Source organism: Thermobia domestica, chromosome 9 (genome assembly GCF_964235325.1).
Source record: "Thermobia domestica chromosome 9, izTheDome1.hap1.1, whole genome shotgun sequence".
NCBI classification, from domain to species: domain Eukaryota; kingdom Metazoa; phylum Arthropoda; class Insecta; order Zygentoma; family Lepismatidae; genus Thermobia; species Thermobia domestica.
Genome location: NC_137462.1, coordinates 258,110,585 through 258,127,126, shown reverse-complemented (window position 1 = coordinate 258,127,126; position 16,542 = coordinate 258,110,585). Strand labels below are relative to the sequence as shown.

Sequence of the window (16,542 nt, the reverse complement as noted above, 5' to 3'; positions counted from 1 at the left end):
AAGATGATATTGTAAGTTGAATGTTTAGTGGAAGAATTGAGTATCTCAAGTGTCAGAAAGAACGATATAGTTACAGTCGTAAGCTGACACAAGGAATTATATGTAAAGAGTATGGAATAAATAGCTATGATTGGAAATACTGTTAATTCTAAATGGTAATAGTGATACGTATGAAGGCGTGTGCAACTGTTGTATGAATTAATGATATTAGAGTAAATTCAGAAATCTAATCTGAAATAGTATATTTTCGGAACGTAACGTAACCTAATTTAAGTAATAACAATTGGCGACGAGCGTTGCAAATGAATCCATGAAATACAGGATGTCAGAACATAAGTCAGTATCATATTTTGAACCGCTAGATGTAGACGAACCTGATGTGGAAACATATATTGAACGATATGAACAATATTGTTTTGCTAATGATGTACCATCACAGAAAAAAGTATGCATTTTGTTATCATTGATAGGAAGCTCGGTGTATAAGATACTAAAAGAGTTGGCAGCACCAAAAAGAGTTCCAGAATTGAACTACGATACTATTAAAGAGCTTCTAGTGACACATTTCCAGCACACATCACATTTCATAGTGGAAAGATATAAATTCCATAATATGAAACAACAACCTGGTCAACTGTGTCAAGATCATATACTCCAATTAAAAAAGCAGGCCAATCGCTGTAACTTTGGACAATTCAGAGAAGATGCTCTGAGAGACCAGATAGTTTCCGGAATAGCAAGCGAGATTGCTCGGAAGAAGATGTTGTCTACCAAAGAATTAACCATGAACACGGCTATAGAGATTGCCAACCAAATAGAATTGTTAGAAAAAGAAGTTACAGTATTTTATAGTGCTGATACGAGGTTAGGACAACTAAAAAGAACAACCAATCAGCTTCCGGATTCAAGATTGGAACCACAGCGTCCAACAACAAATCGTACGGTTCAATATAACACCAATTTTGCCGGAAAGTCCATAAAGCAGAACTATGGGTGTGTAGCTTGTGGAAGACAACATGTAACGTACCATTGTCCAGCGAGAGATGTACAATGTAGGAATTGTAATGAATATCACCATTTCGCCAGATGCTGTCCTAAAAGAGAGAGGGACGTTAACAAAAGAAGACTTAATCAGATGCCAGAGGAACAATTTCTGCAGAAGGAAGATAAGCAAACTTTTATTATGGAAAATTTCCAACAAGCGTTAGATGGTTTGGTAGCCAATGATGAAGAAGAAAAAGAACAAAATCTTACTTCAATGGATGATTTCATGCTGAATTCTTACTATGAGGTCAAGACAGAATCGAGATTAAGTATCGATGGAAGTAGAGAAATTCAGATAGTAAGCAGAGGATAAGAGGAAACATATTAGGATACATCGAGACAAGAACATAGTAAGCAACATAAAATGAACGAACATTCATGACACTATGAGCACAACACGGATCAAGTACAGCTACGAAAAGATGAAGACCGAAGTGAAAGTCGATGGAACAGTGATACGAATTTTAATCATAACCAATACAAGCATATATACGAAAACCATATAACAAGTGTAGAAAAAGATGAAAACGATATTGAAAAAGACGATGTACGTGCTAAGAGGACCTGTGATATGAGGACAAGGAAATCAGAAGGAAAAGATGAGTGTTTTATGAAGTTAGAGGAGGTAGATGTACTAGAAGAAATGAATTCCAATAAACAAGAAGAAACTAAGAAAAACAGGACCACAGAAGATAAATGGGATGACAAGTAAAACAAAAGGGTAAGAAGAGGATTGAACAGGGAACGAACCGAGTCGATGGAGGAATGCGGAGACGAAAATGAAACTGAAGAAGACAAAGAAGAAAAAGGAGATGATGGAAGGATGATTGAGATATTTAAGTTACAAGCGGAAAGACTGATAGCAAGTGAGGAACAAAAACCAAAAGAGATGAAGAAGAAGAAGAAAAGAAAAAAGCGGGGAGAATGTTGTAGGTGCAAGAAATGAACAATAAAAGGATCAAACTTGTATAGTGGCAAGAAAGGCCTTGTTTACAGTGCCACCGAATTTATTTGTTAAAAAGACAAATGAATAATTATTGATTTTAAGTGAAGAATGATTGTTGTTAAATGCTTACTAAGTTGTGATATAAGATGATATTGTAAGTTAAATGTTTAGTGGAAGAATTGAGTATCTCAAGTGTCAGAAGAACGATATAGTTACAGTCGTAAGCTGACGCAAGGAATTATATGTAAAGAGTATGGAATAAATAGCTATGATTGGAAATACTGTTAATTCTAAATGGTAATAGTGATACGTATGAAGGCGTGTGCAACTGTTGTATGAATTAATGGTATTAGAGTAATATCAGAAGTCTAATCTGAAATAGTATATTTTCGGAACGTAACGTAACCTAATTTAATTAATAACAACATTGTCATTTACTTAGTTTCGCTTCATTCTGTTTGGTTTGTTTCTTGGTTAAAATGTAACCTATATTTAATTCCTTAAGTTCCTTGTTAGGAATTGTAAATGTAAAACTACTAAACTTCATACGTATATTTATTATAAAAGTATAAAATTATTTCCACAAAAATTAAACACAATACATACTTAGAAACTAAATCAAGACACACTACGTACTTGTAAACCTAAACAAAACCTTAGTTTTGAAATTATAGCCACAGCAGTACCTAATGTTCGTAAAGGTCCTATTATCAAGTTCCCATTTTTACTAAACACTCTTTCCCGTGCTTTATTTTCTAATCCCTTGTATGCAATATGTCTAGAAGCTGCACCTCTATTATCTCTATAGTAGATATCATGTTATCTAGAAGCTTCATCTAGTGGGTTAATACCTTTATCTCCTCTTTCTAATCTTTCTTGCAGGTTCGTGTAGAGTGGCAGTACGAAAATACTATTATATGTAGTTCTGGCATTGCTTGCATGTTTAAAGTCTTATTCATTAATCTTTTTCCATACCTCTCACCATTCCAGCATCTTGGTGGTAATTTATTCAATATCTTTATCACAAAACTATACCCTTCTAATCATTGAGGTTAAATTGTGAGAATTTAGAATTATTAATATCCATAATAACCACTTTCTCATTATAAAAGTTATTATTTCCTGCTTTTTCCTCTACATCGATGATCATCAATAAATCAGTTAGTTTACCAACATCATCCACTCATATTTATTATTTAGGTAATTCACTGTAAATTTTGATAGCTTCTTCTGTTTACTTTTTGTTGGTGTTGGAGCTAAAGATGGTTTTATATATTTATTCCAGATATTTTTGATCATTTTTTTATATTTTTCGCTTCTATTAGATTATTGCATTCTTGTATTTCCATCATTGTTATGAAATGCAACATTAGAATCTATGATTATTTGTGTATATTTATCTAGATCATTATCATTATAATTTATTGGATTATGTTTTGTTAGACCCTCCCATAAACCTTCTGTTCCGGTGTGGTGCCGATTATTAATGACTATATCATCACCATAAATTTTTACTCCTGTATCCTCTATCACATATATGATTTTTACATCTTTATCGTATTGCATTATTCCAAAAAATTCTATCATGTATAGTTGCATAATATTTTCCGACAATCTTGTCAAAATAAAGTAGTTGCTAAAGACTCTACTCCTTCTATCTTATACTTAATTTGCTTTTTCATATGTTTTATTTCTTCTGTTATTTGCGTATCGCTTTAACGTAGACGAATGTCATACATATGAATTGTCAATAAAAATCTTCAATCTACTCTTGCATATTTAAGTACAACCGCTACAAAATGTTGTATTATATTTTTAATTCCTTTTGCTACTTTTGACATATCATGTCCTAAATCTTCAGTTGCATCCATAACAGGTAATCTTGTTCTTTATATTTCTAATAATTACTGAGATTAGCACCATCAATTTCCTTAAGTCTTTCAACATAATCTTCTCTAACTTTGTTAGATTTATTAAAATCCATTCATTATAAAAATAAATAAAAAGACCAATATAAGGTAACACAAAGCACATACGTTCGTTAACGTTTATTTACGTTTACCTATGTACAGATCTTTAATTTTATTTCTGCATATATTTCTGCCACACTTTTATTGCATAAAGATTGTAATTTTTCAAAAGACATATCACACACAACAAATTCGTCTAATGTGTGTTTTAGATTCACATTGTCCTGTATAAATTACAAAGAAAGTTTAAGTTATATCTAATTAGTGGTTTGGAAACTTTAGAATAGGCTTTTCTGAGACAGACACAGTTTAAAGCTTCATGATGACCTCGAGTAAAATATTCTCTTACTTGGTTTTGTTCTTGTAAAATGAAATGATCAAACACTACCGCAGAATCTTCCTCACATCTAATATAATGGGATAATCGCTTCGTTGTTTCTTCTTACTATTGCTATTGTATCTTTAATATCACATTCTATATCTCGAAAAAGTTGCGTTAGTTCTTGGTATTTAGGTTGATTCCGATTTTGGAATAGATTTAAACATTGGCAAATTTTAATCAGTCTTATGTGAACATCAAATGATCGATCATTAACGTCGTTTCCCAAACCCACTACGCCCCACTATTAAACATTTTATATCATCTGGAAGTAATACATCATTCCTGTTTTTCTTCGTTGTTTGTTCTGTTAACCTTAATTAAATATACTAATTATTCATTTTATTTTCATTACACAATAAATTAATGTATTTAATTTAAATGGTTATTCATCTGTACTAGCATACCCCTGCATTATCAAATTGAAAACAATTTAGAATAGCTCATGTATGATTTTACAGAACATACTTAATTCCTAATATAAAAGAAACAATAACAAATTAACAATTTGTAGTACATCTAAGTTTCCGCGGCAACTTACAGTTCAACCTGATCAGAATAATTTTAAAGAATTAGGAGACTACATGAAATTAATTATTCCCCTTCCCGCCGTAAGAAATAACATTACATTTACCGACGACAAAAACAAAAATAGAATTAAAATATTTAGCACTATATGTGTTATAACCATAGGTAATATTTATTAGGTTTTAGTGAGAAGAAATTAACCAGAAAAGATACTGAAACCATTAGAGATAAGCTATCAAAGTTTCGTCCATTTGATATAAAAACATTCACTCTGATATAGCAGGGGGTATGTTTTTAAACTACAATGACAGAACACATACCGAAAAAGATTTAATAGCAATATTTAGAACTTATGCTGAGTTTAGAGAACCAATCATACATGAACACAAAGAAAAAGTATTTTTCCCAATACATTACATTAAGTTTAAAAGCATCAAAGTTTAATTCGAGTTGAGAATGGTGATTTGATTGATGTTAGTGGAGCTCGTATCACTGTTCTGCATGCTGTTAAATAATCTGAAATTATATATATATATATATATATATATATATATATATATATATATATATAAAATTATATCTTTGGTAATACTAAAAGTAGGAATAATGATGTCATAGTAAAGAGCAATTAAAGTTTTAAAAGAATTTTAATACTATAGATGAGCTCAGTAAACTAAGTGATATAGATAAGCTTTTACACGAAATAATACAACATGGATAGATGTTAAAAATAAAATATTTGTTAATGTGGCTAATGCTATTTACCAAAAAGATGTAGTAACTTTTCATCAGTTCGAATCATTAAATAGTCATTTAGAAAGTGATAGAAAAAAATTAAAGATGTATTAAAATCATTAGAAAACACATACATAAACACAGATGATATTAATACTTTAAAGAAAGAATATATGAAGATATCGGAAAGAATAATAATTATGTAGTTATGTTGTTTAATGTAAAGTTTCCTGTATCAAAATACAATAAATACAAAGCAATGTCATCGCAGTTAGGAAAAGTTGTTAAAAAGATAAAATAGACAATTTTTACAACAGAAAATTTCCAAACATGAAACAAAGAAGCAAATACGTTCATTACGAAGAAGGAAACTATAAATCTATTATGTCGATTGAGAACTAAAAATGTTAAAGACCAAATCTTAAAGTATTTAATCTATTGAATGGTTATAAGTTTTTCTATATAATGGAAAAATATTGGTTATGTCATTAAGTTTGCATAAATACTATCTACATATATTTCTGATGGATACTGTAGTTCAATCTTTTCGTTTAGACTTTAGAAATGATGATGTAATTACGTTTAGAGTAGATACAAATTCAGCTTTCGAAAAGGACACTTATTATTTCTTATTATTAACATATAGAAATGATTTTCTATATAATAAATAGGAAGTATTCTGCTAAGTGTAAAAGTCAGCAGATACAAAGAAAGATACCATTAGAATAGTGCGAACACTGAATGGAAGATATATTAAGAAAGGTATTTTTCTGCATGTGCTTTTACTAAATCTCAATTCATTAAAAATATTAATTGAGTAGAAGAAGATAAAAGTGATAGAGAAAATATTTTAGAAGAAATTCACAAACCAGCAAGAAGAAATTACCCTAGGCAAGGTGTTATTATAAAAGGTATTGATGATCTTTGGCAAGCTAATATTGTAGAAATGGATAGTGGAGTATTAAAAGGTATTTTCAAATTAAATAAAGTCTATAAATATTTACTAACGATTATTGGCATGTTCTGCAAATACGCGTTTGCTCTTCCTGTTAAAGATAAGAGCGGTAAGAATGTTAGAGAAGCGTTTGAATCAGTATTAAAATATGTAAGACCTAGTAACTTTCAAATTGATGAAGGTAAAGAAAAACTTTAGAGAGTTTATGAAAGAATATATTATCCAACATTGCTCAACGTACAGTGGTAAAATTTCTTATATCGTAGAACGCTTCAACACAACTCTTAAACAAAACATGTGGGAGAAGTTTACTGCACAAGGAAATTATAAATGGACAGAGATACTACCAACATTACTTAGCGAGATAATTTTCCTTACCATATAGGTATGCTAATAGCGTTATTTTTTTGAACCAGGTGGAAACATGTTTTCTGGAGCTAATGGATAGTCTTTGTGAAAGTCATTATTTCTTTTGGATATTCAAGATCTACTTCTAATACATAACCAGTATGAGAATTATCTGGTATACATGTAAAATCTATTTGCCTTATCTCGTTTTCGCTAAACCACCTAAATCCCCCATACAGTATGTTGATTCATAGCCCAGTCGCAGGGGTTATTGGAATTTAGGTATATAATATGTCTTCTTTATTCTCATTGTTATCTTCCATATACTTATTGTTTCCTTTTACATATATTCTCGAACTTTGACTAATACCACTTCTCACACGATTGTCTATCACCAAGACCATGTGGTAGCCCAGCGAAGATGCTAGAAATATCCTATACGTCGAATATACGGTCATTTTTGACCGTTCAATACTTTAGTTATTTTTAGGAAAATAGAGTATTATTACTAGATTTCCAATGAATTTAAAGCTTGATGTTAGTGATTAGCATATTATTCTTCACTGGCGGATTTAGAAGTTAAAAATTGGGGGAAGCTAAAATAAACACTAGGATAGCTACAGCACTTTCTTCTTATTGTCTAACCAGTTCACAAAATATCTCACCTGAAGTTTTCAGGAACTTTTGCTGGAAGATTATCACAACACATAGATAAAACGCACACAGTTCAATTGCATTCTCTCTTTTTTGTATAAGAGAAATTTGACTATAATGTTTGATATTTACTCTGACAGGCAGTGTTACAGTTCCAGAATTGAAATTTCACATCAATAGACATGAAAGTTTCCAAAATGGTTCAAATTTTGCTGCAAATATGTAACGCGCATAAGCACACCAAGATATGCATATATTACCATGCGTTTCCATTGGTACATATTTTTATAATAATTATCATATATTCTATATATTTGGAAGAAAATATCTCGCCTTCCGCAACTTATATCAATTTCCAGTTTCGTGGAAAACTTTTCCTATCTGTCAACACTGCTGATATGTTGCAGCATGCTAAGGGAATGAGCAAAGAATAGAAGTGACCATTCAGAGTGAGCAAAGTGGCCGAAATTGGACAACGTAAGGTTGGTCAAACAAATAAAATATCCTTCCCGTTAACAGAGAAAACGAGTCATTCAAGACCCAGATCAAAAATTTGTTTGTTTGTTTGTTAAATAAATAATGCTAGAGTAATAGAAGTGTTACTGCATGGTATTTAGATTAAAAGAAGCATGCCTGGACCGACGACCGGAAAAAGGTAAAAAAAATAATAAAAAGTTAAAATCAATAATTTATGGATCAAAAATAGCCGGAGATGTCTTCCACAAATGAGAATAAGCTCTTTGTTATTAGACTTTCTTTTAATTTACTAAGATCACCTTTCTCTGGTAAGTTAATAAGTTACGCAGTCGGGAGTAACCTCAAAGACCCTTTTCTCTGCAGAGCAGCTTCAACTGAACGACAGTGCATCTATTATAACTCATCTTCTTTCTTGAAGCAAGTAAATGTTTCTAAAACTTCATTTTTGTAATTATCATAGTGGTCTGTGGAATCACGGAGGACCTTCATTCTTACAAGGGACATCACCCAATTGTCCGGCTCCGATTTCAATGAAATTTTTCTAGCTGATAGAGGACATATATGTATTATTTGTGATGACAAAAAGTTTTGCCATGGTGCCTGTTTTCTATTTTTTAAATAATTTTTAAGAATTTTTAATGTGGTTAGAGAATACTGCAGAAATCCATTACTAACCTTTGTAAACGGAGTGTTAATGAAAGAACAACAATGTAGATACATATAAGGCCTAGGGTGAAGTTGTATGGTAGGTATGACCTTGACGACAGCCATCTTAAAATGCGCCATTTTGAATTAAAGTGAAGTTTGAAAAATGAAAACCATAGCATGTGACACCTCATTTTAATAGCAAATTTTCCCAAAAGGCCAATGGTATGCTTATGTTTGTTCTATAGTTAACCAGTATGAATTTAGGACTGCTTCTAATATGCACCAAACGTCCATTATTCGATCTTTCAAATTGGCAACACTCCTAATTTTCACGGCATGTTTTAGAATTCAAAATGGCACTTTGCAATTCTTGCCATGGCTCATGTTTTCTAAATGTATTACATTTTTTTGAGCTGAAATTTGTCAGTTCATGAATATTGTTCGGATAAGCATCCAGCAATCTTTCTGAATTTTGAACACTTGCCATGTAATTATTAACTTTAAGCGAGAATACATGAGGAACCTATTGACCTATGTAATGTAAGGAAGTACAAATGAAATTATAACAAATTGGTGTTATACGAGCACAAAATTAGCAGGAAATGTAGCGTACATGTTGCGCAAACGACAAACAATAAAATATTGTTAATAAATGCAACACTAAAGGAACAGCAGCAATAATAGAAAATATCAAAGAGGCATAATATGACTGTTCTCAAAACATTGTTTGTACCATGAACTTAATATGAAAACAGGTAACTTGTTTATAAAGAGGTGTAACTTAATTGAGTTTGCGATCAATACTGATTATAAATCTTACAACCATGAACCATCGACAACAATCGCTAGAAACCGAACGAATTTTTTGTCTGACTAGCTAAAATATTGCATAGAAAATAAATAAATATACAATAAACAAATAAATATAAAACAAAACAAAAGACCCTTGATTTTCACAACAATCATATTTCGTTTTCCTTTTTGAAATGAATTTTCATTTGATTTTTCGTCTCATCTACTATACAAGCTACTTATTCTTTATTACCTAAATGCAAAGTTGGAGTTCTTTCGTTGTGCGATGATTCATGTCAGTAAACGAGTTTTTGAAGGGCAGGTATAGGATATAAATAATTGCATGGCAAGTCTTCAAAATTCAGAAAGATTGCTAGATGCTTATGCTAAGACTTTCACGAACTGGCAAATATCAAGTCTTAAAAATGTAATAAATTTAGAAAACATGCGCCACGGCAACAATTGCAAAGTTCCAGTTGGAATATTAAAATATGCCGTGAAAATTAGGATTGCTGCCAATTTGAAAGATCGAATAATGGACGTTTGGTGCACATTACAAGCAGTCCTAAATTCACACTGGTTAACTAAAGAACAAAAATAAGCATACCATTGGCTTTTTGGAAAAATGTTCTATTAAAATGAGGTGTCACATGCTATGGTTTTCATTTTTCAAACTTCACTTTAATTCAAAATGGCGCATTTCAAAATGGCTGCCGTCAACGATACTCTTACCGTTTCACTACCCTCTAGGGATAATATTTATTACCGAAACTTTTATCCACATATTTTCAATAATACGCGGGTTAGAAGAGAAGGTAAGGGACTTTCACACGTAGTAAGCGAACAATTAAATGCCTGTAACTTTCCCCCAAATGGGTATATCTCACTAGCTTCACCATTGTCTTCCTCATTAAATATTAGCCAGAAATTATGTATCATATTACCCAATTCTCATTTAGAAAAATTGGCCTTTATTCAAAATGGCGGATTTCAAGATTGCTACCGTCAAGGTCATACATACCATACAACTTCCCCCTAAGCCTTATATACATCTACATGGCTGTTCTTTATTTAACGTTTCGTTTACAAAGATTAGTAAGGGACTTGAATAACCACATCACGACTCTTAAAAATTATTAAGAAAAATTGAAAACATGCACCATGGCAGAAGTTTCTGTCATCACAAATAATACATATATGTCCTCTATCAGCAGAAAAAAAAATATTTCATTGAAATCGGAGCCGGACAATTAGGTGATGTCCCTTGTCAATTACGGAATTCATCTCCACCTAGGTCTTCCATCCTGACTGTGTGGACCTACTAGAATAACTTTTAGTATTCCATGCATATTTTCTGTTCCTAAGGTCTTGTCAAGTTATCAATCCCGGTCTGAGGCTTCTGAATAAGTGCCTTTTGGCGTCTGTCTGCGACTGCTTGTTCACTATATTCGCAGCTAACCTCTAAATCTAGAGGGTTCCCTGTATCTTCATAAAGAGAACGTGCCATACTGTGGTGAGAGAAACCCACATTATTCAGATGATAATGTTATGAAAGTGTTACTATCACTAACAACGTTAATCAATTCATGGGCCACACACTTTTTTCACTTGAACTAGCTCTAATAATACTTAATCTATTTTCTTTGTTTTCACTCGAAGATAAGTAGTATTTTGTAAATCCATTATTAAACTCCTTTAATCCTTCGTAGTGCATAAATATTCTCATCTTCTTGAAATCACTCTGTACTTTCTGGGTCTTCATTGTATTTATTTGGCAATATACGAAGCGTATCATCTAAATGTACTAATACCTTTGAACAATTCCTCGTTTGGATAAGATTCCAAACAGTGATTTCATGGAGCTTTGACTTATCTAGGCTCAAGTTTAATAGGTTGCAGCTCTTTGTGTTTAGATTTTTCAGTTTGGTAATAGGTCGACATATTATAAATTGATACCACATCTCTTATTCCAACTTTTCACAATTTCAGTCTTTTCATATTATAGTTCTTCGTTTGTGTTCGTCTCCTTCTTTTTCGTCTATTTTGTATTTGTATTCTGATTCTCTGAGGACTCACTTTCACTTTCATATTCTTCCATTTTCATGATATTTAACATTGTCGTAAATGTTTTTACTGCGTAATAAAACTCTATATGATCATAAAGTATGTCACAATATTCAATGATTTCAGGATACATTCTAAGACCCCTTCTACTTAATGGACTGTTAACATTTAAACACAACCACTTTCTTAAGCATCTCTTACAAAACATGATTTCATGTTGTTTTAGCTTTGTAAATATTACTCCGAAGACAAATAGAACATTTGATGTCGTCATCAAGCTGTAGCTTATCATACAATCCATTGATAGTTTAAACTTAAATTGAGAAGTGAGTTTTTGATATCTTACAATCTCACACCAATACACCAGAAGGAAATCATTATGATAGCAGTGGCTGGGAAGGAATCAAACAGATGAGGAAATAGTATTTCTATTAAGACTTCTCCGAATATTTTGTTCGGATTATAAAAATATTATATGGAAAGGTGGATTAAAATATTCTTTTAGAAGAATTGGATCTGATGATAGTGCATCATTCATTTGGAAAACGAAGAAAAAAGATGGGATCTTTGAGAATGTTCAACCACAACCAGGTAAAGTTAACATTACAAATATGGAGCATGGAATGCTTGTTGTTAATTATGGACCTAACTTTGCTACCTTGCTGAGATCTAACATATTAAAAGACGAAAGGATTCATATTTTCTTCAACACATATCAATCTTTGCAGAAAACAGTAAAGGGTAATATTTAGAATTTTATTTAAGCACACAATTTAACTGAAGTGAATTTGATGTACATAATTGTGTAATGCCTTCTTTCAGACTGATAGAAATGATAACCAAGAAAAGCACTCGATCAAATAAGATAACTGTAAAGTCCAGAATTTTCATTTTCGTAATTCTAAAAATGAATCTTTTCCCTTAGAGACTTTGAACTTGGATTTCGAAAAACATAAATATTTTAATGTTCACAAGATTTATCCTATATATAAAATAACAACAATTAAAAACAGTGAGATGTATTATTATCCAAGAGAGTTCTTAGAAATTAGACGAATGTTCTTAATCAACACAAGCATATCTTAATCTGTGATTCTAAGTGATAAAGCTAATTTGAAAGTGGGTGTTAATTTTCAAAGTGATATTCCAGATAGAGCAATTTGTTATGTTGTTATGATTGTTAAGAAGAACTTTGAATACGATGTGCAGAAAGAAGAGATAATATGAAAATTTAATAAATTATATGTTTCTTAGATTTCTTAATTAGTAAGTATTTTTATGTGAATATCATAAAGACGTATAATAAAAATGAGTATACCAGATAATATTCCACTGGCGAATCTTATTGCATTAATTAAGGATACTATATTTACCCTTGAGAAGTTATTAATGAAAAACAAAAGAAAGTTCAAAAGAATACATTTTCTATTTTCTCTTATTACATTATCCATTTTAGTATCTGGTTCTACTGGATTTATTAATGTGTTTATTCTTGTTATTGTGTATTCAATATTCACAATTGCTTTTGCTTCTACTTGTCTGTAATCACCCGATTATCAACAGGTTTAATATAAGTACGAGGAAAGATTATCATAAAATATGATGAATCAAATTGATTTGTTTAAAGATGGGCTTAATATAATTAAGTTAATGAATGGTGGATTAACAGACGAAAACGGGAAGGATATCTTTAATAGAATGAATGATATACTTAACATTGGTAGAGACTATTAGAAAGTAAAATCAATTTAATAAAAATTTTACTGGAGATAAGTGAGACGTTAGTATGGAAGCTCAGTAGAAATTTCTCCTTAACAACAGTTTCAATGTAATCAACAAAAACGTTCAGGACTATATTGAAATCGTGTTACGTATGAATGGTTGTATACTTTGTTTAAACTATTACCAATGGACTGAGTTTAGGAAGTCATTGTTTCCCATAGAGAACAAGATAAGGAGAAGATTTCACTGTCAATATCCAAACTTGTAATTATGTAAACTTATAATACATACATATAATTTAGGAAGTAAGTTTTTATGGCTATATTATAAAAGATGCCCTCATATATAGGTGCATCGTGTTAAATGCTGTTAAATATATACATTGATATAGTAGTGATAAACCCTTTTCTTGTTATTAAGCATTATATCAAACATTTACTTATTAGCCTCCCTGGTATATACTTAAGACAAATCAACTCGCTAAAACTAGTTTCGAAAAAAATGTACTTTGATAGGCTTCAATTGGAACTTTGAAGCATTATTATTATAAATATATGAATTTCCAACACTGCTCTACAACTAGTACCTTCTATCGGTAAATATATTTCTTTCGGCTATAACTGATTACAATGAGGCGACATCTGGTAGAAGTTTCTAAAACTAGTTCCTCGCCTGTTGCTTGTTTGGAAAGTTCATTTATATGCTTGAAAGCCGTTTCTTCGGTAATTTGCATAAGCGATCATCGTGAAATGACATCAATGAACATTTAAAAATTTTGAAGACAGACAGTCACACAAAAGTTGTGGCGAAGTTTTTTTTTTTTTTGCCTTGTGAGTTAAAGCTGGGTTATAAAACTGAGATAGGAGAAGATAAGTTAGAGATAGATATGGCTAAAATCCGAAAACTATTCTGATGTAAAGCACACATTTGTGAGTGAATACAAACAAGTCACGTATTAGTTTTCTGTTTGTCTTGAGGAAGAATGAATGTAAGAGTATGTATATGTATGTATGTAACAACGAATTGAGTATATATTTGAAGCAGATGAGAGCTGTTGACTGTGTGAGTCTATTCAGTCTAAACCTTCATTTCTTTATTAAACAACCATCTGTATGTATGGAACAAAACTCTGAAATTGCTTTCACTATTTTCATTCCCTCTTTTAATGGCTTATGAATCAGTGGTGTATTGAGTAATATTGATGCTGTATAACTAACTAAAATTGTCCCCTAAAAATATTGGCTAGTTGCGGGCCAGTAGTTATAGGCCGTCTTGGTTGGAGGGTAGGGTGTGCTAAAATTGAGGGACCTTATCTAGTAACGTATATTAGTAATTTATTATCAGGGACATATGCTGGTAAGCTAAGAAACGGCTACTATTGTTTTTCACGAAACTTAGAATAAGGGTAACACACCTTTTGTCTACTTGTTGGTTGTTTGGCCTAGCTGCAGCCTCAAAGATACAATATATATCTAATCTCATGCTCTTTTAGGGATGTTCAGTAAGTTGGATGATTACCTTCCTTACGTGTCCTTGTTTCGGATTATATCGTAAACTTCTCCTTATGCTGGAGTATATACAACACAGATTGAGCATATTACAGTCCTGCACCATTCTGCACTGTCGTCTTTTATTAACTCCGCATTGAGCACTATTTTGCAGTAAGACTAGAGTAATGTAATTTCTGTAATATAAGGCAGAGAAAGCTGACCCTAGTCCCGAGCATCCTAGACCAGGATCATCACAGAACTGCAATGAAAGGTAGGTGGAGTGGATTGGGAATTCCCAATCCTCTGAAGCAAGCAGAGATGGTGTTAAGGGTTAGAGAGCTCTTAAGTTAGCTAAGAGACTCAGATTAGGAATCTCGATGAGATGTAAGTGGCTGTTTATAAATAGTTGCGGATGTGAATAAATAGTAGGAGAACAGCATTAAACAGTTAGTTCATTGAAAGATGCTGAATCTGTAGCTTCCAGATCATCTATTGAACAGAAGGCTGTTTTAAGCCTATGGGTAAATACTAATATACGTACAAAAGTCATTGATTGTGAGAGATGAAATATACTTTAGTATAGTTTGCGAATCAGCAGCGGTGTTGTCATTAACAGTGTCTAGTGAGATAGGACATATATTTTGAGTCTTCATTACTTCGTTGGCCGTAGGTAAAAGCGAAGTCAATACTATATATACATTAAATATAATTAACAGAAATACAGATTTTGTGTTAGTCAATGGTATAAGGAGGTGATTGATAACAAATGATACTTCATATTATCCGCCTGACTTTTATGTACCCTGTATAAGGTATAGCGTGCATGAAGTATTAGCCTTATCACCAAGAGATCTCTCTCGAATTAGAGTGTGATATTAAACAACGCATAAATTAGTAAGATTTTCTCTTGTGATTCACATCGAAAGTGATATAAGTATGGCTTTTAGGATGCAATAATATTTGATACTGACATTCCCTTATGTCGATGCAGCTGATGCAAAATTAGTCTTTAAGCATGTGCAAAACATTCTCCGGCTGGAAACAAATACTAAGAAATCTACTAAATTAGTTGCAATACTAAACAAATTGCATACTTTGTTATTCAGAACTAAGCGACATTCTGATGTGTTGGGGTTGCTTAAAACCAGGTGACAAAATGAACCAACTATAACTTCTTTTTTCCATTATTTTTGCATCTATTAACTTGTTAATTTGTAGATCTATTTGTTGGTACAGAGCTAAGGAAATGTAAGGTTATTTATGTCTTCTTTATATTCAAGTGTGCAGGCGGGATAGAGCCCGGTTCCTCCATTTGCACCTATCATTCTTTTCCTTTGCTTCAAGAGAGCTTAGTTTCTCCTTTATACCAGCGTTTGTGTGCAAAGATTTTTTTCACAGTCTTTCATTCCCATCCAGAGATGGGCGGGCCGTAGAAGGTTATGCCTTCTCTTGGCCGGAGGTTTGGAAAAGTGGAGATAAAAGTGAAGGTAGTTCGAAAGAGAATGTACTTTAATGTGAGTGAGTTAGTATGTGCTTCCTACGCCAGGTGAGTAACAAAAGCCGTTGTGAGCATTGGATAATGGTGTCAGCGGATTATGGATGCAAGAAATCTAATTTTGATAAATATATGGGTGGCGCTGATATATAAGTCGAGCGGGATTGTAATAAGCACTATTAGTTTCTCGCTCGTAGATTGCTAAAAGATGGTCCACGGGTGGGTAAGCTCTACGTGGTCGTGTGGAGTTTGGTCCAGTAATTTAGCTATGATTGGATGATTGGCTGTTATGTGA

At 32.1% G+C, this 16,542-nt stretch overlaps 1 protein-coding gene across 1 annotated transcript; it reads left to right on the top strand.

The window, feature by feature from the left end:
* Positions 1-322: 322 nt before the first annotated feature.
* LOC145661198 (uncharacterized) lies at positions 323-1,357 on the top strand. The gene has a single exon (XM_081726649.1). The coding sequence runs from the start codon at positions 323-325 to the stop codon at positions 1,355-1,357; it is 1,035 nt and encodes a 344-aa protein (XP_081582775.1).
* The last annotated feature ends 15,185 nt before the right edge of the window (positions 1,358-16,542 follow it).

Excerpts from the sequence above, each read along its gene's own strand:
- LOC145661198 (XM_081726649.1), top strand. The coding sequence starts at position 323 with ATGTCAGAACATAAGTCAGTATCATATTTTGAACCGCTAGATGTAGAC.